Source organism: Tamandua tetradactyla, chromosome 15 (genome assembly GCF_023851605.1).
Source record: "Tamandua tetradactyla isolate mTamTet1 chromosome 15, mTamTet1.pri, whole genome shotgun sequence".
NCBI classification, from domain to species: domain Eukaryota; kingdom Metazoa; phylum Chordata; class Mammalia; order Pilosa; family Myrmecophagidae; genus Tamandua; species Tamandua tetradactyla.
In genome coordinates this window covers 24802487-24826959 of record NC_135341.1, presented here as the reverse complement: position 1 = coordinate 24826959, position 24473 = coordinate 24802487, and the positions used below count along the sequence as shown (strand labels likewise).

General features: G+C 39.7%; 1 protein-coding gene across 7 annotated transcripts in view; it reads right to left on the bottom strand.

Moving 5' to 3' along the window:
* Window positions 1–24473, bottom strand: part of FHIT (fragile histidine triad diadenosine triphosphatase) — a 1619043-nt gene that overhangs the window by 263004 nt on the left and 1331566 nt on the right. For all 7 annotated transcript variants that reach the window (XM_077128814.1, XM_077128815.1, XM_077128813.1 and 4 more), the window contains one exon: window positions 23018–23047. In XM_077128814.1, the coding sequence (XP_076984929.1) occupies window positions 23018–23047 (30 nt within the window). The remainder of the gene's footprint in view (window positions 1–23017; window positions 23048–24473) is intronic.

Genomic DNA, 24473 nt, shown 5'->3' with positions numbered 1-24473 from the left:
GCATGTCAAAACACTAGCATGCAAAAAAGTCTTTCTACCTTTCCAGTTCACAAAACTGTTTGAGAGGAAGCATCTTTTCTTTAAAGGAGACTTCCAAATGCCGTTCTCTTTCCACTGCCGAGGACTAAATGTTTTGGTATAAGAGCTGTTACTGGGGGCTGAGCTTATTAGCCACATTCTGATAGTGCCGGGGCTACAGAAACCAGCCTGTATGAGAGGCTTCAGTCCAATTTAGCCAATGTTTTCTTGGTGCATGAGATGTCGTGGTTTGATTCCCTGCTCCACTCTGCTTCTGACTGGATCTTAGCTCTTGAGCAAACCACTTTTTCCCTGCAAGCCTCAGTTACCTCATCTTTAACATAAAGATAATACACTTGGCATTGTAACAACTTCTCATTATATTGGAAACATAGTAATTAAATTGATAGAGTTAATGATGAAATGAGGATAGTTAACATTTACCAAAGCATACCATATCCCAGGAACTGTGATAAATCTCTTACCTCTCCCAATTCTTATGAGCCTCAAAACAACCTTTTATGAACTCAAGCACTATCTTTTACTCCCTTTCACAGATGAGGAAACTGAGGCTCAGATATATTAAGCAACTTGCTCAAGGCCACACAGCTAGTAAGTGGTAGAATCCTGGCAATTCTGGTTCCAAAGCACACAACCCCTGTGCTGTTTTGGCCCAAACAGGAAAGTATTTATCATGCAGAACTTTGTAAACAGTAAATTATATCAGGGTGGGCCACAGTGGCTCAGCAGGCAAGAATGCTTGCCTGCCATGCCAGAGGAACCAGGTTCGATTCCCGGTGCCTGCCCAAGTTAAAAAAAAAAAAAATATTTCAAAATGTAGTAATAGTAGTATAAATAGAGGCTCATTACACTTATTGAAAAATGAGCTAACCACCAACCTTTCCTGTTCAATGGAAGCACACACCTCTCACACTAATGCCCATAGTACTAAGAAAGTACTAGCATTACATTAGCACATTATCATAGAAGTTCCACCAACACCAAATAACTCTTTCTTCCCAAGAGTTTAAGAAGGAAAAAAAAAATCACATGCCTCATCTGTCAACAGGAACAAATTCTTCTCGCAACTCTACATTTTGCAATGTAACATCTCCAAGAGAACAGGTTAAGGGAGGTGCTTCTGATGGGGAAGCCAGCCTGGCAACCTGTTCAGGGACTGCGAACTAGCAACACGTCCAGAATGAATCCCACTGAGGGCTTTACACCTCAGTGCCTGTTTCCAAGGGTAAATTAAATGACAGCCCAAGTGTCCTTCCATAAAGGCATCCAGTACCAAACACAGAGCCCATAGAGGTCTACAGTGGACCCACCACAGACGAGGAGAGGCTCCAAAGGCACGTGATACATAAGGCAAATAATACTGCCCACTATTTTCCAAGTCCTCCTTTCAACATGTCTACTCACTTATTGTGACACTGCACCTGCTTCTGTTCTTCCATAGAAGACTCTGCAGCACAACAGATGGTGGAGTGTTTGTGTAACAAATGTTCTTGTGGGTCAGTCTAAGGAGGGGGTGATGGGGACTCCTGGGGGTGGGAAAGGAGAGAGGCAGGGGTTCTTTCCCAGGGAGGCAAAGCAGGCACCAATCCCCAACTTTCCTGTGGAAACTTCCCACCCAGTGAGGGCCTGAGCTCTAAAATGTTCCAGCTCTGCCTCTCCTTTCTTTCTGTTTTTGGTGCATGGTCTGGGAATCGAACCTGGGTCTCCTGCATGGAAGGCATCTGCCTCTCCTTTCTGATAATTATGTTTGGGATAACAAAAAACAGCTGTTCCAACAAGAAGCTACCAGAGAAATCCCTGGTGAAAATTAAAAGAATAAATAAAAGAATAATAACATAAGATCTAAAACTTAACTTCAAGACTAGATTCAAACTAAACTTCCAGTTGAACTCTCTTAATGTAACTTCAAATTTAACTCTCTTAATTGTAAACATTTTAACTCTCAAATCATAACTCCCAACTCTCAACTCGTAAGTTTCTTAATTCTAATTTAACATTAAAATTACTCTGTTGAGAAAAGGAGGGAATTAAAATTTAAGAGGGGATTGGATTGAGTGACCTTGAATTGTGAATCAGGTTTATAATTATACCTGTTCTTTAGAGGTTAAGAAATCCCCTTTTTCTGATATGCAAATGCAACATCAGGCTAGCCTTCAGTCTTGGTTGGGCTATGAGGAAATGATTTCTCAATCATACTATTGCCTATTTTATAAAGAATCCATGATCCAAGGAATATAACAGAATGAAGTGAACTCTTATTTACTCTTCCTTCCCTTTTGGAGGTCATGCTTTGCAGGCAACCTGTGAGTTTGGAGGGAATGTTCTCCACTGTCCCCTCCCTCCACCCCACCACTACCACAGGACACCTGGTAGACCTCGGCTATCGGTGTAAGGAACTAGCTCTGTGCATTCAGTTCTATTTGATTCACTTGCTTAGGATGCTTGCCATTAACAAGAATTCTGGGCCCACTAATTGGGTAACTTTGGATGACTGAAAATAAACTAAAACTCATTTTAACTCTTCACCATGGCTTTCCTATGACCCTGCAATCAGCTTTTTGCCTTGTGCAGTAGGTGACAGCAAAAACTACAGGGGTGGTAATGAAAAGAGTGAGACAAAGCTCTCTTTGAAGGCAGGGACTGTGTCTCTCTTGTTCAGGGCCGTCATTGCAGAAGCCAGATTAGTTGCTGGCATAGTAGTTTTCCCATAAATAATTAGGGATTTTCACAGAAGGAGGGCATAGCTTTCAAATACTTGACAAGTTCTATGAGTCCCCCTACCCCAGAGTCTAATGATCTAGCTACTTTTTATTGAATTTACGCTTCTAGTCATCACCACCCAATAGCACACTTTAGCTTTCTCCATGTAGAGTTTCATTTGGCATCTCTATGCCTCTTTGAAGTGGAAATGACTAGTATGAGGGCATAGTGGGCATTAGACACAAGAGCAGTTAGAGTCTGGAAACACTCTAAGTATGGAATGTACAGCTATAGATCACACTTAATTCAGAATATTAACACAAAATTCATCCCATTGCTAGCACTAGACACAGAGGCACTGCTCTATTGCCAACCAGTCTTTAGGATACTGACATAAAAGAATCTCTGTATCACCAGTATTCAAAATACAAAAAAGGAGTCAACAAAATTCATATCGCAGCATGCTTATAAACAAAATTTTTCTGCTCACTTCATTTCTGACAATCTTCATCTGTAGTAAAAGTGCCTAGACCCAAGGCTCTGTACATGGCCAAAGCACTCTAATTTTCAATAAGCTTTGTTAAGACTCTGCTGTGTTCCAAGCCCTGCAATGAACACTTGCTCCAATACCAGCCGATTCCTGAATATGATTGTAATGAATACGGGTAGAAAAGAACAGTCACCAAATACAGAACACCCAAACTGGTGGGGAACCAGTTTGGCAAATGGAGTAGAAATCATACACAGAACAGTTAAAGGCTGATGATACCTAACAGTGAGAAAGAGTTTCTCCTGACATCGAAAAGGCTCCTAGGTAGCAGAGGAAGTACCAAATCGATCCAAGTGGTTCAGGAGGTCTGGAAGGGGACTAAAGGGCAAACAGTCCAGGGAGGCAACCTGTTGGTTCACAAGAAAAACAAAACAAGGCAGCAAAGAGATGTACACAGATTTTCTAACTGGAGTTTACTATGATGGCCTAAGATAGCAGGTTTAAAGGAAGTAACCCATCTTTGGAGAAATTCAATATAGATTTATGCATTCGGGTGACCTAAAGCTAACAGTATGAAACACTGTTTACAGAAAAAAAAATGTGATGTTTAGAAGCCAACATATCTATTGTCATAGCTACTAATGCAATGACCTTGGCGTTGACTCCTAGTCTCTCTTAACCTAATGAGCATGTTGAATATAATCAATGAGGTTTGCAATTAAAATTATGATTTCTCTAACATCCCCTTCATCCTGCCCCTACTACATTAGAAGGGTCAGAAGACTGTTGGTGATAAATATGAGCCCTTCCACTGTGGTCATTTTCTCCTCTTGGCCCCCAGCCCCCTTTGTAAAACATTTCTGTGAGGGGTAATTGACTAAATCTTAAAACTCTTTCTATTTGTAAGTTTCAGCAAAATTTAGCCAAGTTTCAACACAGAGAGTCAAGGGATAATTACGACAGCTAGCAGTAATTTATCATTTCTCAGCTGGGTTTTCAAGCACTCGTTGACTGCCTGTAGAAATCTGTTAGCCAGTTCTACTCAGAGCACTATGAAATCTCCTCTTCTCCTTTGTGCAAATTGCTCTTCTATTTTACTGAAAGATGAACCAATTCATTCTTGAAACTCTAGCCACCGGGGAGCTTGTCATCAGTGTGTGACTGGAGGTCAGGCACCCATGAAGCAAATCTGCTGAAATGGCTAATGGGTGATATGATACCATGGGTGGTTTTTGTCCAGCCTCCTGCTGGTTAGGAACTTAAACTGGGCAGCTTGAGGTCAGGTTGCAACTCCAGAAAATATGCACAGGAATCTATGAACATGCCAATACACATTTTACAGAACAGTTATTTCCTAGTAATCTACCCCAAATGAAAGGTCTGTGAAAGGCACAGACACCGATTCTGTGCCACTTCCATGTAAGAGAAGGACTTTATTAAGCCTGAACTGAAGAAGGAGAACGTTGCCTGTTCTTTAGAGAGACTCATCTACTAGATAGTGAAAAATGAATGCTCTGGGTAATTTCATTTTGAAATGATTTATTTCTAAATGGGGGAAAATTGACAATTGGTGTGGAAAGAGAAAAGCAAGTTTCTGGGAAGAGCCGGCTAGTCTCAGGTATAACCCAATTATTTGGACAGAGGATATAAAAACATAGAAGGAAGGGTAGAAGGTCACCCAGGAAAGTCAGTCTTTGCAACGAATATCTTCTTTTCCTTCTCCCAACAGACTCTCAGAAAAGTATGAACTGACCCATATTTTCAGTTTATTTCTGACACCAAAACCTAATCAAAGTTTACTTTTAAGAAATCCAATAGTTATTCTCAATTAGATTGCACAGCAAATTAAATCATAAATTTCTCTGTCCCAGTCCTGGCTGTCACATTCCTAAAATACAACTTTCCTCCCTCTGGCACTTTATTTAAATCTCTGAGGCTAGGCCCTAAAGCAAGTTATAGAATTGATAATTTGCTAATGTGGCCACAGTAATTGTTTTGAGCCATACTTATTATTTTATTGGATCTTACAATAATCAATAATAATCCACTGATGCCCTTGACTCTGGGGTTTTCTCGCAGTGGACAAATGGGGCAGTAGATTAATTTTTAATGTACTCACTTAGCACTCCCTCCCTGGGAGAGAGAGTCCTGCATAGATTAATAAAGGCCAAGAAATGAATGGCATCAGTGCACATACTTTACCCTGAAGAATTAGCTGTAAGATAAGATTTAATGTTTAAAAAAAGGGGGAAGAATAGACTAACAGGGCCTATTTTGTGCAGCACGGCCATCATTAAAGTTAATGGAATTACCGTGTGGTCATGCACCAAAGAGAGTCTATTGGAAGCTTAAGCTCTTCTAGGAACATTGATTTGAAGACTTGCACTCAGAGATTCCCACTGGCATGTGAAGTGTATTCTGCAGCTATGCAGAAGCACTTTAGAAATTGTTTACTCAAACTGCCAGTTAAGCATATTAAGGAGAAACAATAACCAAATATGTTAGAATAGATGACTTAGTTGAGGATGTTTTCCATAGGAAGAAGAAACTGCTTGACTTAAACAATAGGGGATTTTATTGGATCCCCTAAACAAAAACTCAAGAGGTAGTGTAGGCTTCAGGACTGGTTAATTCAACAACCCAATCACATCATCAAGGACCCAGTTTCTTTCTACCTCTGCCATTCCAGCCTCAGCATCTGCTTCATTGTAAGGTGGGCTGCCCTAGAGTCAAAAGATGGCTACTGGTAGCTATCAGGGTTACCTTTTCTTGTTCACAAACAGTGGTAGAGAAAGAGGTCCTTCCCAAAATCAATGGATAAAAGTCCTCCATAGTGATGGAAACGACCATCCCTGAAGCCAAGGAAAACACAGGTTTTAATTGGCTTAGATCAGGATTAATTAAGATCATCACTGAGGCAGAGAGAATTGGCTGAGACCCCAGGTCTAATAAGGGCGAACAGTAGGCCTTGGGCCAAATCCAGCCCACCACGTATTATTGTGAATAAAATTTTATTGGAGTATAGCCATGCCTATTTGTGTAAATTCATTTACACATTTTCTGTGGCTGCTTTTACCAGAATTATATCATTGTAACAGAGACCATTTAGTCAAAGCCTAAAGTGTATACTGTCTGGCCCTTTACAGAAAAATTTTGCCAGAGCTTCTGGTTGAGACCAAACAACATCCCAAGAGTCACACCTGGAGCTAGAGATGGATTCATTCATTCCCAAACTTCTTGGCTGTTAAACAACAGGGAGTGTAGAAAGGGTGTGTGTGTGTGTGTGTGTGTGTGCGTAGGGGGTGTTGGTGGGGTGCAAACCACAGTGCCCATAACAAATACAATACAAAATGATTCAAATATTATTTACGTTCTGGAAAAGCAGGTTTGGAAATAAAGAAAACAAAAACAAAAACAATTTTGTTAAAGAGATCTACCACGCTAGGCACATGTGAAATATTCCCCACCCTTAGAAGATAATCCAAAAACAGAATACATTTAAAATAGAATTAAAACTCATTATCATGATGTAGAAGTCATAATCTGGTATGGCTGGTCCCTACCTGACTATTCAAACTCATCTCCCTCCACCCCCGTCTCCATCCTTAATCTGGGCCATATGGCTATCGATCTTCCATAGAAGGTGCCAAGTTCATTCCCACTATTTGCCCCCTAACCCATACATGGTCCAGAATGTTCTTTCTTCCTCAGCTCTTCATCTGGCTGGGTTCCCATCACTCCTTAAGGCTCAGCTTACATGTCACCTCCTCACTGGGTTATCCCTGACCACCCTACCTCAAGTGGCCACCACCATTCCATTCCCATCCCCTGCTGTCCCTTTTCCCTCTCAAAGCAGCCTGGTACAGCCTTCCTAATACTGCTCATAATCTGATCGTAGAGGAGGACAGATCATCACCTGCCAGTTGTTCCTTGGCTGCTTCTCCTTCCACTATATCCAGGTACCCCACTAGCTGCCTGTACATAGTAAGTACTCAATAAACACTTAATGAGAAAGGAATTAATATAAAATACAGAACTTCTACAGCCTCCTCAGCCTCCCTCCAATGTGGCATTTATTTCAAAGACTGTCCTTACAGACAGGAGCTCTGCCTCATTCTTCTTGGTCTGAGGGCCTGGGACAATACTGGGCACATAGGTGCTGGAAGAATAAATTTAAAGAACGAATGCATTACAGACAAACCTGGAGCGGGCAGCTTGCTCATTTCCTGGGCGGCAAGAATAAGAGTGGGAAAATTCTCAATGTCTGAACCTTTGATCAGAGCTGTTTAGCGCTGGAAGCAACTACCTCATACTCTGCTGGGTTTCTAGAGATAGAGGAAGTTGAAAGACTGAATTAAATGCCACAGAGGGGATTATAGGTGGAGTAGGAGTTTCAAGGTCACTTCCCTCTCAGGGATTCTCTGGGTTATCCTACTCTCTGAGTTTCTTCCTCAAGAGGGATATTCATCTATGGTCATCTGATGGCAAAGCTGAGCTTGGAATCACATTTTTTCCTTCCTTGGCTGAACAGTTTCATCAAAATTATACTGCTAGAACCTGATTACATCTGGGAATTTATACCATTTACAACCAACACAAGAAGTGAAACACAAATAAAAGGCCATGTTGGGTTGTTTTTCAGGACACCAGGATAGAAAGCATGATAGAGAAATATTTTTTTCAGGGAACAGGAACTGATACATAGACCCCTGGGGGGGAGATTTGAATGCGAACATTAGGATAAATGGCTTTCACAGCAAAATAAAATAATATTTGGTGTGTTCATTTTGTTCACTCAATGTTGTTTATTCTTCTAAACCACTTCAGGCAAGGTCAACATCCTAAACAACGTCATGTTTATTTTTCAAGTAACATCAGGAACAAGAAAAGCTTATTTAAAAGGAATAAACTACTGAGGAAAGAAAAGGGGGTTTTCATCACCAGAATCCAGTCACACCATCTTTATGTAGAATGAGCTCAGAAGGATTTCAAACTATCACTTTTTTTTTTTTTGGTCTTTTCTCCATGATGTTTGGGATTATTCTAATTCTGAAGGCTTTCAGAGATGTATGTCTCTATTTCCCTGATCATGGTAGACAAAAGGCTTCTCCAGAGATAGGATCTGCTTTTAGACTAGGTGTAGCATTGGAGCCTTATGACATGTGAGGTTAAATTTTCAAAATTACCCCTTCCTGGCACTAACACAATTCACAGTGGAGGGAAAGGGGTAAGAATTTGCTCACTGTGCTTGGCCTGAGGGCCATCCAACCCAATATTTCTCACTCAGTGTCATTAGGAAGGCCATTGGTCTCATTCTCCCAGGTGTGTGGCTGTGCATGGTGCCAGCTCTATTATTTATTAAGCTGGATTCCATCTGACACCCGCTCAGCCATCAAATCCTGACTTTCCAACTGCTTCTTGGGTCCTGAGAATTACTTTATTATTGACTTTGGGATAAAGGGCACAAAGGAGCTCCTGAGAAGGACTGAATAATTCAAGATGAAAATGGGAGTGAAATCAATTCTAAGTCATCTAGATAAAAATCAAAATATATTTGTATAAATAAATAAAACAGCAGTTCAGAAATCTGGGTAACCATCAGAATCACCAATGGGCTTTTCAAAAGTCTATCTCATGGGCTCCATTCTGAGAGAGTTGATTATAGTAGACATGAGAGTCACTTATATGCTAAAGATAATAATGCAAAATGATCTATAATTTCCATCTTCTTTCTTGATGGAAAATTCTTCCTCTGGAAAGTAAAAATTATAGAGACAGCTACATATATTTTTGGTCACAGGTTTAAAACTTTCAAGTTAGAATGAGTTAGAAATACAGGGCTAAAGAATTTACACATAATTTCCTAGGTCTGGAATATACATAGCAAAATGAGTGAAAGTAAGTAATTCATTCTTTCCTTGTGCAATTATTTTTTGAGCACCTAGTATCCCATAACAAAATGAGAACAGTAGGTAGCTGGTCCTACTGCATCAAGAGAGGCATGAAGCTGATTCTAAATAATAACACCTTATATTAATGTAGCATTTTAGGGTCTAAAAGCACTTTATCTTTTGCAGGATATTTGATTAAGTAGATACCCCAAACTCTGACTTCAACTGTAAAAGACAGTCTACTGAAATCCAGAAGAAATAGACATTAAGAATGTAAAATCACAATATTTACCACATTATAGACTGAAAAATAAATTAAACAGCCATATACCTATTCTGCTGTATGACATGGTCTCCAACTTCTAAGAGAAACTGTTTGGTAGCACGAATGAAAAATTAAACATCTCAAATATACTATAATTTTCTAGAAATTGGCATATAGCAATAAAGTAGCATTAATTAACTTTTATCTGTATGATCAAGTTAAATAAGAAGAGTTGTCTGGATATTTTTCAGATGGAAGCCAATATTTTCCTAAACAGAGCAAAATAATACAGATTAACCTGTGTTAAGACTGACAAAATAGGGGGCCAAGATGGCAGCTTGGTAATGTGTGCGTGTTTTTAGTTCGTCCTCCAGAGCAACTACTAAATAACCAGAAACAGTACAGAACAGCTCCTGGAGCCATGACAGTGACCAGACACACAGCGTACCCCAGTCTGGACCAGCTTGACCGGCTGCAAGTCTCCGGAACAGTGAGTTCCCCAAACCACGCAGTTCCCCAAGCCGCACGCAGAGTTTCCCAAGCCGTGGTGCCCGGCGCCCGGCACCCCTCATCCACAGGCGGCTTCCTGGAGGGGGGATTACACACACTGCAACTGCCCCAAATGCAGAAACAGGCTGCTTTCAGGGCTGTCTCCCACCTGAACCTCCCCCATGGGAAGGGTGAAACGCAACTCAGGTGGAATCCCTCTCTCAAGGAATTCAGACCCCAGGGCTTCGCAATTTGAAGCCATTAAAACCAGCCTACAACCTTTCCTCTGTCTCCACCACGCCCCCAGCAGGGAGAGCCTTCCAAAGTTAAAGGAGCCACAACATCTTTTGCTGGGGGGACCGCAGACAGACAAGCGCCACATACTGGGCAAGATAAGAAAAACAGAGCCCAGAGACTTCACAGGAAAGTCTTTCAACCTGCTGGGTCTCACACTCAGGGAAAATGACGCAGGTGATTCCTTCTCCCCGAAAGGAGGCCAGCTTAGTCCAGGAAAACCTGGCTGGAGTCTGTAATACCTATGTAGACCCTCCTAAGGGTGGGGAGGGAAAAGGCACATTACAAGCAGGACAAGAAACAAGAAAACAAGAACTGAAAAATTACCCTCTGTTAAACAAAACTTAAGCTAGAGGCCCAGAAAAAGCTGAACTGAAGGTCAATGAACAGATAGACAACAAACTCTTCTAGCAAGAAAACCCTAGGTAAGATAAGTGAAAGCAATCTCCAGAATAAACTAATTAAGGTAATTAAATGTCCAGATGCCAGCAAAAAATAACAAATCACACCAGGAAAATTGAAGATATGGCCCAGTCAAAGGAACAAACCAATAGTTCAAATGAGATACAGGAGCTGAGACAACTAATTCTGAATATACGAACAGAAATGGAAAACCTCTTCAAAAACCAAATCAATCAATTGAGGGAGGACATGAAGAAGGCAAGGAATGAACAAAAAGAAGAAATGGAAAGTCTGAAAAAACAAATCACAGAATTTATGGGAATGAAAGATACAATAGAAGAGATGAAAAAAACAATGGAAACCTACAATGGTAGATTTTAAGAGACAGAGGTTAGAATTAGTGAACTGGAGGATGGAACATCTTAAATCCAAAAAGAAACAGAAACTATAGAGAAAAGAATGGAAAAATATGAGCAGGGCCTCAGGGAATTGAATGATAATATGAAGCACACAAATATACGTGTGGTGGGTGTCCCAGAAGGAGAAGAGAAGGGAAAAGGAGGAGAAAAACTAATGGAAGAAATTATCACTGAAAATTTCCCAACTCTTATGAAAGACCTAAAATTACAGATCCAAGAAGTGCAGCGCACCCCAAAGAGAATAGATCCAAATAGACGTTCTCCAAGACACTTACTAGTTAGAATGTCAGAGGTCAAAGAGAAAGAGAGGATCTTGAAAGCAGCAAGAGAAAAGCAATCCATCACATACAAGGGGAACCCAACAAGACCATGTGTAGATTTCTCAGCAGAAAGACTGACAAAATATTAACAAAGCCTCTCTTTGTCATCTTCAACTCTGCTTACTGTGTGCACAGTGTTTTCAGGAACAGCCTGGTCACAATATATAATGGAGAGTTCCAATTTTGGAATCAAACCAGTCTAGATTTGAATTCCTGCTCTAGTTGTTAACTGTGTTGTTCTTGTTTTTTGGAGAGGGGGAGGACAAGTCACTTTGTTTCTGTAAACCTCAATTTCTTCAAGTGTATTATGTGAATGCCCCTTTTAGAGGGTTGTTAGATAATTAAGTAAAAATTACAAAAATAATAGTTAGCAATTATTGAGACTTTACATCCCAGGTACTGCTTTAAAGGCACTTACCTGCATGAATCCATTTGGTCCTTTCAACAACTCTGTGAGAAAGGATATCACTAAAACCCCCATTTTACAAATAGGGGGTGCTAGGGTTCAGAAAGATTTGCTTTCTGGGCTTGAACCCAAACAACCTGGCTGCAGCGTCTTCACTCCCCATCAGTATGTTTTAACTACACCGTACTACAGCCACCACCCTCTCCCATATACCTTAAATAACTGTAAGTTAGAAGAGGGAGAAAATAAATTAGAAAGTGAGAATACCAGGGGACTTTGGTCAATTATTATTTCAGCACTTTGACCCAGCTGACATCCTACAAGTCAAATCAACCAGTTAGAAAAGGGAAAACACAGTTATTTGGGACCTACTTAGAAGAATGCTTCAGGATTTAACAAGAGAGACAAAGTTTCTAAAAGAAATGTGCAGGTTCCTGGCCCCTTCTACTGCGTGGAGAGTCAGGCACTAAAGGATTTGCACCCAAGTTACCAGAAGAAAGGGAGTGATCATCACTGACATCCAGAGAGAAAGAGTGTGGGGCCTCAACATACTTTCAAGTTGTTCAGTCTTATGAGTAAACCCAAACACATCCCTCTAGCACTGCAACTGTTTTTAGTTAACTGAACTGAGTCAAATTGGATTCATTCTGAGAGAGAGATGCAAATTATAAGGCAATTCCACAAGATAAAAGCTACCGCATCCTGAAGATACTAATTTTTCCAGTAGTAAATACATATATTAGGTATAACATAGGAAAGGCATTTTTCCTCATGGCTTTAATCAAAGGATAAAAACTCTTTGGCAAATTATAGCTCTCTTGAAATTTCTTACCAGATGAAAATAATATATAAGAGTAAAGTAAAATCATTTTCATTTTCAAGATGTGTGTTTCTCTGTCGAACTGTAACGCAGTAGCCTTGATTCTTGAAGATGACTGTATAACTATATAGCTTTTACAGTAGGACTGTGAAAAACTGTGGCTGACCCTCCCTTTGTCCAGTGTATGGACAGATGAGTAAAAAAAATAAGGGCGAAAAATAAATAAATAATAGGGGGGATTAAGGGGTATGGGATATTTTGAGTGTCCTTTTTTAAATTTTTATTTTTATATGTATTTTTTTGAGTAATGAATATGTTCAAGAATTGATTGTGGTGATGAACGCAAAACCATATGATGATGCTGTAAGTCATTGATTGCACACTTTGGATGAGTATATGGTATGTGAATATACCTCAATAAAACTGCATTAGAAAAAAAAATCTGAGTTAAAAAAATTAAAAAGATGTGCTTCTCCTTTACATGCACATCTGATCTTTCTTAAGGACTAGTTTGGGTTGAGATTAGCAGCTATGTAGAGGTTCCTTTACAACTGCTTCTTGTCACTATGTTGGTAAGTGGCTTTGTACTGGGCTGAGTCACCTGAGGTATGTGTTAATATACAGAGTCATGTGTCCCACAGCAAATCTACCCGATCAATAGTGGCTATGGGCAGGTTTCTGTACTTTGGAAATTTACTTTGGGTAACTGTGGAGTACACTGTAGGTTAAGAACCATGAGTTACTCATTAGCTCCTAGCAGAGACTAGAAATATCAGGATACAGAAGGTCAATATTTTTCCCAAGTGCCTTAGTTTTCCAGCTGCTAAAATGAATACCATACAATAGGTTGGCTTAAACAATGGGAATTTATTGGGTAACAGTTTTGAGGTGAGGAAAAGTCCAGAATTGAAGTATTAGCAAAGTGATGTATTGTCTAGGAAAACTATGGGGTTCTGGGATCTGACAATTAGTGATCTTTGGGTCTCTGGACTTTCCCATCATGTGGTGATAGACTCTCCTTTCTCTTCTGGGTTCCATTGACTTCTGGCTTCTTACTTCTCCCACAGCATGAAAGGAGAATTCCATGTCCAATGTCCTTTGCTCTAAAGACTTCAGTCATATTGGATTAAGAGCTACTGTTCTAGTTTGCTAGCTGCTGGAATGTAATGCACCAGAAACAGAATGGCTTTTAAAAGGGGGAATTGAACATGTTGCTAGTTTACAGTTCTAAGGCCGAGAAAATGTCCCAGTTAAAACAAGTCTATAAAAATGTTCAATCTAAGGAATCCATCCAGGGAAAGAAAGCTTGGTTCAAGAAGACCGATGAAGTTCAGGGTTTCTCTCTCAAGTGAGAAGGCACATGGTGAACACAGTCAGGGCTTCTCTCTCAGCTGGAAGGGCACATGGCGAACACGGCATCAACTGCTAGCTTCTCTCCTGGCTTCCGGTTTCATGAAGCTCCCCAGGAGGCGTTTTCCTTCTTCATCTCCGGAGGTCACTGGCTAGTAGACTCTCTGCTTCGTGGTGCTGCACTCTCTGAATCTCTCTCTGAATCTCCCAAAATGTTTCCTCTTTTATATGACTTCAGAAACTAATCAAGACCCACCTAAATGAGTGGAGACATGCCTCTACCTAATCCAGTTTAACAACCACTCTTGATTAAATCACATCTCCAGGGAGATGATCTAATTATAGTTTCAAAGATACAATACCGAACAGAGGTTAGAAGAAACGGCTGCCTTTACTAAATAGGATTAGGATTAAAACATGGCTTTTCTAGGGTCCATACATCATTTCAAACCAGCACACCTACCCTCATTCAGTTTGGGTACATCTTAACTAATAACATCTTCAAAGGTCCTATATACAAATGGGTTCATACCCACAGGACTGGGGATTGGGACCTGAACATGCCTTTTGTAGGGACATGATTCAATTCCAACTTCTGTTTAATGAGGGATAGCTTTGAATATTCAAGTGGCAATTTCAGTAATAATTTCAAATAATATATTCAAACAGCATGAGTCATATGATCTGAGGGGAGTTTTCTCAAAAAGGCAGTAACTAATGCTGAGAAAATCCAGTGTATAACAATTAAATGAACTCTGCAGGGTTACAAACAATCTTAATGCCAGGTACATCTTCCTAAAGCATAGTTTTAACCTATTTTATAGATGAGAAAACTGAGACACAGACCTGCACCAGGTCCCAGGATCAGTAAGTGGGGGAACTGGGATTTGAACTTGGTGGTCTGGTTCCATATTCCATATGCATGCCCAAATGCTAGCCAACACCCCACAAACACTCCAGTGCCATCAGGGCTTCTCTGAATAGATCAATTCTATTGTTCTTTGTTTTTGTTCCTCTTTAAAGCACTTACACTTTAGATCATGTATTGGAAGTATTTATGTACATGTCCTACATTTTTCCACGTCTGCCTGTAAGCTTTCTCTAGGCAATGACTGTAGTCTGTTTGCTGTTCATTCTGGTATCTTCCAGAATATGTTAGGGGTTTTAACCAGAGGTCCATAAAATCTAGAGCCCATTGATGAACTTTGATAGCCAATGATCTCTTTGTAAAAGTGGGCCAATATTGTATATATGGGTCTTCATGAATTTTTCAAGAGCTTTCACTAAATTCTCAAATCAGTTTGCCAGCCCTGAGAGGTTGATTCAATGGGTGTTCAGAACATATGTTGGGCAAGTAAGTGAAAATTTAAAAAAATGTATAAAATAAAAATAAATTAAATACAATTTTAAAATGTTCTTTAATGCCTCAATTCCTAAATACTAGCAAAAAAAAAGTGTGTATATGTGTGTGTGTGTGTGTGTGTGTGTGTGTGTGTGTAGTTTTTAAGGAGTTTGCTAGATTTTAGTCAATGTTCAAATCAGGATCCAATTGTGCAGCTGCCAGCATGGTACAAAGCCATCTAGGTCCCACAGCTGCTATGGCCCTATGGGGCTTGGTGGCCTTATCTGTGCCAGAAGGAGAAATGTCTTCAGTGGAAGGAGTGTTCTGTAATTAGTTTCATACCTGGCTTTGTTTCACTGTAATGCTATATGTCTTCTAATGGCAAATTTATTTCGACCATCTTGCCCTTTTGAAGAGGGGTAGAGAATGGAAGGACTTGGTGAGACAGAGATGGCTCATTTCCATGCTCCACATCTAGACAGGTATGAATGTACTGTGAGACCCACCTGGGCAGGGCTATAGGCAAACACTGAGCCCTTTACTCAGCCTACTGAACTGTGGAAGCAAACTGTACATACAAACTCATTATGTTTCTCAGGATAATCTCTATTTCAGGAACTGAACTTAGATGGATAAAATAGTGAAAGTAAAAAGATTTATAAAACAAACCCAAGTGAAGTGAAATTGATGTACTTAATAAACCAAAGATAGACTCCCAATAATTACAACCATCACTATCCCCACCATGCCAGCAACAGTGGCAACTGCCATTTATTGAACAATTACAATGCGCCAGATAGCAAGCTACAGGTGCTATCAACCTTAGCATTTTTACCAAGCAGCAGTTCAGAAAGGAAGGTTAAGAGGCTGGCCCAAAGTTACAGAGCTACTAAATTAGTAGAGCAAATATTTCTAGAGAACCTCTGACTGATGCCGAAGTCTCAGGGTTAACTATCACACTTTATAAAGAGCTAAACTATACTCTATGTTGATGAATCCAAAAGATTACCATACTACCTCATAAAGGTAAAAATAAAAAAAAAAGGAAAACTCTAATCTTGGACCACTGAAACTTACCTCATGAAGGAAAAAATAAAGGAAAACTCTAATCTTGGACCACTGAAACTCCTCTGTGAACAGCAGAGCTTTTTCTTTTTTTTAATGTTTTAATCACACTTCTTTAAAGAACTCCTTATCTTGTTCTTATAGAGAAATGGGAAAAGTAATTGCTAATATCTCAACAGTTATTAAGAGATACTTCCCACTGTATTAATACTTAAAATTAAATCTCTAAGCAGAGAATTCAAGCACCATAAAAATAGAAGAATGCAAGCAAGCATATTCTATAAATAGCTCTTATGAAATCCCAGGTGTTCTAGTCTACCAAAGCTGCCAGAATGCAAAACACTAGAGATGGATTGACTTTTAATAAAAAGGGATTTATTTAGTTAAAAATGGATAGTTCTTCAAAGGAAAGGCAGCTAACTTTCAACTGAGGTTCTTTCTTACATGGGAAGGCACAGGGCAATCTGTGCTGGCCTTCTCTCCAGGCCTCTGGGTTCTAACAATTTTCCCTGGGGTGATTCCTTTCTGTATCTCCAAAGGCCTGGGCTGAGCTGTTAGTGCTGAGATGAGGTATGCTGAGCTGCTTGGGCTGTGCTATGTTGAGCTCTCTCATTTCAGCTTCTAGCCAATTAAATCAAATATTCATTGCAGCAGGCACAACTTCTAGCCCAGTCATAATCAGCAACAGATGAGCTTCATGTACCATTGGCTCATGTCCGCAGCACTAGAACTAGACACCTTCACTGGGCCAAGTTGACACCTGAACCTAACTACCACATGTCCACCCCTTGTTAACTTGGCACCTATACCCATCACTTTAAATGATATTAAAGTGGCAAAAATTATCTTCTGGCTGTGGATCTATGAATCGCAAAACAAGTTATCTGGTGCCAATACACAAAGGAGGACATTCACAGGATACATGTTTTCATTTCCATAGGGAGAAATTGGAAGAAACACAGGAGTCACAAGATTCAAACAGTTCTGAAAACCTGAGGGCAAACTCCATTGGAATTCAAAGTCTGAAAGTCATTTATCATTCGGCTTTAGAAAATGGCAGACTCACCCTTTCCAAGGGCCTATGCAATAGTCCACCTCTTTCCAAATGAACCTCAGGGGACATTGAGGAGACCCCACCTTTTTCTCAGCTCCACCCTCTTCAAGCACTGGGGCCACACCTGGGCTCTCTGCCATTTCTGGGGCACATGCTCAACCCCTCTGTGTGGTGACAGCCAGGCTCTCCCCAGTCCCCAGGGAACATGCTGTACCTTTTCCAAGGCCTGAGGCGGCACAACTCTTCCACTTCAAGGAGGTGGGAAACTCATTCTTTGCCTTCAGCGTAAACTCGCCCTCTCCATATATATGGGTGGATCCACTCTCTGGTCCGAGGTTTCTTGGCTTCAGACTCGAGCTTCCATGGTTCTCACTCTGCAAACTCCAATTTGTCCCTTTTGTGTTTCCCTTTGTCTAGATTGTCAGTGGTTCCGTTTATACCAACAGTCCCTTCAAATACTACAGGACTTCTCCATCATTCTCTTCACAGTTTCTCTAAAATCTTCCCCTTATCCATCAAAAAACTGTTCCAACATGTCTGGTATTTGCAAACTGCAGCAGCACCCCACTTCTCCAGTACTATATCTGTTCTAGTCTACCAAAGCGGCCAGAAGGCAACACACCAGAGATGGATTGGCTTTTAATAAAAAAGGATTTATTCAGTTAAAAAATGTATAGTTCTTCAGAGGAAAGGCAGCTAACTTTCAACTGAGGTTCTTTCTTACATGGGAAGGCACAGGGCGATCTGTGCTGGCCTCCTCTCCAGGCCTCTGGGTTCTAACAACTTTCCCTGGGGTGATTCCTTTCTGCATCTCCAAAGGTCTGGGCTGGGCTGTTAGTGCTGAGATGAGGTATGCTGAGTGGCTTGGGCTGTGCTGCGTTGAGCTCTCTCATTTTTTTTTTTTTAATTAATTAAAAAAAGAATTAACAAAACAATTAGAAATCATTCCAATCTACATGTACAATCAGTAATTCTTAATAACATCACATAGTTGCATATTCATCATTTCTTAGTACATTTGCATCAATTTAGAAAAAGAAATAAAAAGACAACAGAATAAGAATTAAAACAATAATAGAAAGAAAAAAAAAACAAAAAAAACAAAAACAAAAAACCTATACCTCACATGCAGCTTCATTCAGTGTTTTAACATAATTGCATTACAATTGGGTAGTATTGTGCTGTCCATTTCTGAGTTTTTATATCCAGTCCCGTTGTACAGTCTGTATCCCTTCATCTCCAATTATCCCTTCTCTCTTTTTTTTTTTTAACGGAAAAAAAGAAATTAACCCAACATTTAGAGATCATACCATTCTACACATGCAATCATTAATTCTTAACATCATCACATAGATGCATGATCATCATTTCTTAGTACATTTGCATTGGTTTAGAAGAACTAGCAACATAACCGAAAAAGATATAGAATGTTAATATAGAGAAAAAAATAAAAGTAATAATAGTAAAATCAAAACAAAACAAAACAAAACAAAACAAAAACCTATAGCTCAGATGCAGCTTCGAGCTCTCTCATTTAAGCTTCTAGCCAATTAAATCAAATATCATTCATTGCAGCAAGTACACCTTCTAGCTGACTGCAGATGTAGTCAGTGACAGACGAGCTTCACATGCCATTGGCTCATGTCCACAGCACTAGAACTAGGCACCTTGTATTAGTTAGGGTTCTCTAGAGAAACAGAATCAACAGGGAACACTTGCAAATATAAAATTTATAAAAGTGTCTCACACGACTGCAGGAACGCAGAGTCCGAAATCCACAGGGCAGGCTGTGAAGCCAACAACTTCAATGGAGGGTCTGGATGAACTCCACAGGAGAGGCTCACCAGCAGAAGCAGGAATGGGGCCTATCTCCTCTGAGTCGTCCTTAAAAGGCTTCCCGTGATTAGATTTAGCATCACTAATTGTAGAAGACACTCCACTTTGGCTGATTACAAATGGAATCAGCTGTGGATGCAGTTGACATGATCATGACCTAATCCTATGAAATGTCCTCATTGCAAAAGATAGGTCAGTACTTGCCCAATCAGATAAACAGCTACCACAACTTGGCCAAGTTGCCACATGTCCTTAACCATGACACACCTTCACCGGGACAAGTTGACGCCTGAACCTAACTACTACACCAGGTTACCTGCTTTGCATGTCTTTCTCTTTCTAATATACCTAAAATTCCCTCCCATCCAAAGATGCACACGGTAATTGCTCTAGAAGATAGCACAAGTTAAACTTACTAAGCAGCATCTCTTTTAAAAGAGTGAACAATGCTTTAATAGTTTTGCTAGTTGGGGTTACATTTTGATTGAAATATGACTTAGGAACCTTATTAGTGGAAATGTAATCCCTGTTAGTGACACACCAAAAAACATATTTACTATCATGTTGGTTCTTTTAATGTGTTCTGGTGAGTTTTGCTTCGGGAGGGTGAGGTTTTTGGGGGTGATATGTGCGTATGCATAATTCATTATTATTATTTTACCCATCTTTTTTGCTTGTATAATTCTCTCTACACCAGTACTTCCTTAACATATAAATCTGGTTTCCAAAACGGTAATTTGGTGCCTTATTCAACATCTTACCACCCATATTCTCTCTCTAGTTCTGCAGTTGATGTCTGTACTCCTGCTTTTAATCATAGTAAAAATAAGAATAAAAATTTTAAAATCTCAGGAAACCCAGACTCAATCTACATTCTGGAATATAAGTATACATTATCTACAACTTCATGTCATCTAAAGCTAGACATTTAGGGGCAAAGATTTATTCTATCAAGCAAAGTCCCATTATGGCCTCCATCCCCCTTTATTACTTAACAGCCATGGGAAGCAATTACAAAACCTATGTCCTTATGAAGCTTACATTCTAGAGGGGCTAAAGCAGCAGCAAAGGTACAGGAACATAAACACACAAACAGTAAAAATGCAGTGAAGAATGCCTTGAAGGAAACTAAAGGAGGCAACAGAATAAGAAGTAAAGATTTTCAGAGAACTACTTCAGAGACAGGGGGTCAGGGAAAGCTGATGTGAGGTGATGTATGATTGAGACCTGAACAAAGGGATTGTTTCTCAAGCCTACAGGACATCCAAATCACTGCAGTAATCGCCTGCTGGAGAACAGTGTTCAACTACTTTTAAACCTCAAAAAGGAGAGTTAATAATCAATCGTGAAATAAGAGGTCACTTTTGTCCTTTTTCCCTGCTGCAAGTGCCTTACTGTGCAAAGCAGATTTTAAAGACCCTGAAACAAAAAACCTTCAAGTGGCATCATGTTCAACAGGCTAACTCGGTGCTCTACCTTCATTAACAATAACGCTAGTTGCTTTGAGGGAAGAGATCATTAGTGGGCTTGTTGCTATTATTACCCAGCATGAGACAGAAATGGTTTAGAACCCGGGTGTCAGGCAGAAGACCAAAGATGAGACGTAGAGGTGAAGATGAAGAGCAGAGTCTCTGCGCTTTCTGTGGCAGGTTGTCAAATGCTGCCTCAAAACGTCCAACTGTGTGAATTTCAAAACATGGAAAGCTCCCACTTGAATTGCAGTTTTCAGAACCGGACAGCTGAATCTGAAGATGCTGCTTTACTCCCTGCAGGAGCTGGCTACTGCGAGACTGGCTTCCAAGGTTATGAGGTCCTCGCCACTAATAATTTTATCACCATAAGACAGTGAGGTCAATGAATATTTACACTCTGAAAGGAGTCACCTCAAGCCCCAGGCCCCAGTCACAGAGATTCTGAATCAGTAGGTGTAAAATCCACTTCAAAACCTGGAAATTCACTTGAACAAACACAAACAAACAAAAAAACTAAACCAGGAAGCTCATTTTCATTCAGGGGCTATAAGGATCATACTTTGAGTTACTCCATTATCACAACCAAAGCTAAGAAAAATATTTAAAATTTTGCCCAGATAATTGGGACATCAAAAAAGCAGTCAGTATCAGAGTCAGAGTATCAACACTGATGTTTCTCAGCCCTGCTAGATTCAACACCTGTTTTTTTTCACTAAATTTTTTTGTTATTTTAAATTGAGATATAATTCAAATACTCTTAAAGTGCACAAGTAAGTGGTTTTTAGTATATTTACAAGGCTGTATAACCATTAACACTAATTTCAGAATATTTTCATACCTTCAAAAGAAACCCTGTACCAGCCAGCGCTCACTGCCAGTCCTGCCCTGCCCCCAGCCTACTTTTGGTCTCTATCCAGTTTTATAGCAAATAATTTAATACTCTCTTTTGAATTCTGAAGTGAAATTTCAAGATCATATAACCTACCTATACCAAAAAACTTCAGGTATGCTTATTATGTGCATATTATAAATCTGTACACTCCACTTAACGTCATTTGTGATTTCTTCACTGTTACTAACGTGCCTTTTAGCATCACTTTCAATGGCTGGAGGAATTCCATCTCTTAGATATTGCAGAATGCCTCTAACTAATGTGATATTGTTGGAATTTACATTTGAATATTGAGTTAAAAAAACAACGGTAACTAGGTTTAAACATTTGTGTTTTGTATTTTACGAATTGATTTCTAAAAGAAGCTACTAGCTCCATATCCTTTTTGAGTGTCCTTTATTTGAAAGCTTGGCATGGGATGGACAACAGGGTAGGAAAAGTTTTAAGTCCTCATTGTCCACCATCAGCACCTTGGGTGTCCAGAGCCGTCAGAGCGCCTGCCCTTTCGTCATCAGGACTTTGGTGGCAGCCCCCACAGTAAATGCCTGTCTTAAAGAAACTTCCCGGAGATCCCATTTTTAAAATTCGTGTAGTACCTCTGTTAAACGTGAAAATCACATGCAAACTAAGATCAAAAGGAAACTATATTCATTTGACGTTGTTTGGTGCTGAGCATTACCTTATCCACTCACAGCCATGAAATCTTTTTTCACATAGTATGACATTAACACCGCAGCTTGACTTGCTTTTGATTTCTAGCCCTGAAAAAACAGCCTTTTCAGACTTAGGACCTAACTGCATGGGAATTTGCATTTGTATGAAAGGGGCTGAGACCTAGCTTCAGAATCAGCCAGGATTTTATTCTTTCATTTTATTTTTAACTACAGAAGCAGAGACTATCCTAATAAATCCTCCTTTCCTCATCCAGCACATTTAAATGCCCATTTTTGAGCTCCACTGACTCTGTTAGATTTGAACTTTGATATTAAGTACATAAGGAGGAAAAGCCTCAGTGTGGGGGTAGACAGAAGGAAAGCAGAGAGAGGCCCAGGCAGGAGCAAAGAGAAAAACTGTGTGGATTACCACAAAGTTATCTTTTCACTTAGGAATGATGAGGCAAAAGTGGATATGCACAAAACTGGAAGATGCATCAGAGAAGCATCTGAGCCACTCCCTAGTCATGACCTCACACCCACCCCTTGACTTTGGTTTCTGTTTTAGAACTCGTTGACTTAATTTCTGTTTTAAGGATTTGCACAATAATAATTTTACTACAAAGGTAAACATCTTGTAAACCAATGGGAAACATACAGTTTATAATGTCAAGATTTATCATTCTAGTGTTGAGGGTCTCTCTGACCTCAAAGATAACATAATGAAACAGGAGTGTGCTGCAAATGGCTTACTTTTATTTTTTATTAGTTCTCATAATTGCCCCTTATTAATTTATATGCACATTAGAAGCACTCACCTTCACAGTCTGTCCGGCTTCAGGGCCATCCTAAAAGTAGGGGGAAAAGAAAAAAAAACAGAGGTGAGGATAGATGGTATCTCCTTCTAATTCAGAAATATTGCCCGTTAATAATTGAGATCCAATTTTATTGGGTGTTAATTTGTAGTATTTTTATGGGGATTTTTCACTGCAAAAGTACGGGACCAGACAGCTCTCCATTTCCACCTGAGAGTAAGTGAGAAGTTATGTAGAAAAATGATATATATAAAAATTATCCAGTGAGCCAGTCCCTATGCTACTTTTCATGCTTTTTGCTCTTGGCTATGGTTTTAATTGCATTAAAGGAAAGTTGAGAACATTTGGGAAGGTGCAGTATCACAGCTTTTGATTATCTGAAATTAGACAGTTTAATTAATGTCTGATTACTTTAAATCTCTACTCAGGAAATCTGCTGTAATCATACTTCATTAAGCACGGATATGAGAAGAGACTCTAAGAGTAGGCCTTCTCTGGCTGCTATGACCTTGGAGAAGAGAGGTGGGAACAGTCATTTGTAGCTGGACCCTTTTCCCATCCTCGTTCCCTCTCAGCCTTTGAAGCCCCAAAAAACTGTTTTCTTAGTAGAAAATGAATGGACTTGTTCAGCCACCATCCACAACAAAAGCAAAAGCATATGCTCAGCTGATTTGGAGTTAGCAGATGGACAATGTCTCTAGATACTGAAATTGGAACCAGCAATTCCAGACTTGAATTAGAATTGGTCAACTTTTGGTAAATTCCCCAACTTCTTGGAGCCTCAGTTTTATTGATGGGATGAGAATTCCTGTCCTGTAGAGGCAAAATTAGGCAGAACACTATACATCAGTGGTTTTCAAACGTGGATTCACAACACATTAGTGGGTTGGTGAAGTCAGCTTAATGGATTGTGGCTGGCATTAAAAACAAAAGAAATCACTGTGAAAAAGAACAAAAGTTATCAGAGTACACAGAATGGATAAATATTGTTTGGTTTAACTTTGGTTTCATCTATATAGATGTATGTATATGTGAGGCGATTGGATACACGATGGTAAAATATATATCTTACTGTGGGTTACACTGAAAAAAAAAAAAGCTGGAGAAGCACTGCATATATGAGAGTAGCCTATAAGTGCTATGCACATGCCAGTTCTTATTTTCATGGGATTGACTATCTAATGAGTTATACTGGTAACCAGAATTGGTCGTTTCCTATACACGTGAATTTTCTTCTTCTATTTCATTACACATCGACAGATGTCTTCACCATTTTGCCTCCGGGTAGGCTTTCTGGATATACAGTCTATAGCACAATCCTAATAAACCACCCTGAGCTGAACTACCTGCCTAGAGAGGACTCAAATGGTTTGATATATAACACACACATGCCTACACACACAGGAGCATACACACATATGTGCCCCCACACACAAACACACAGATTTAAATAGGAAAG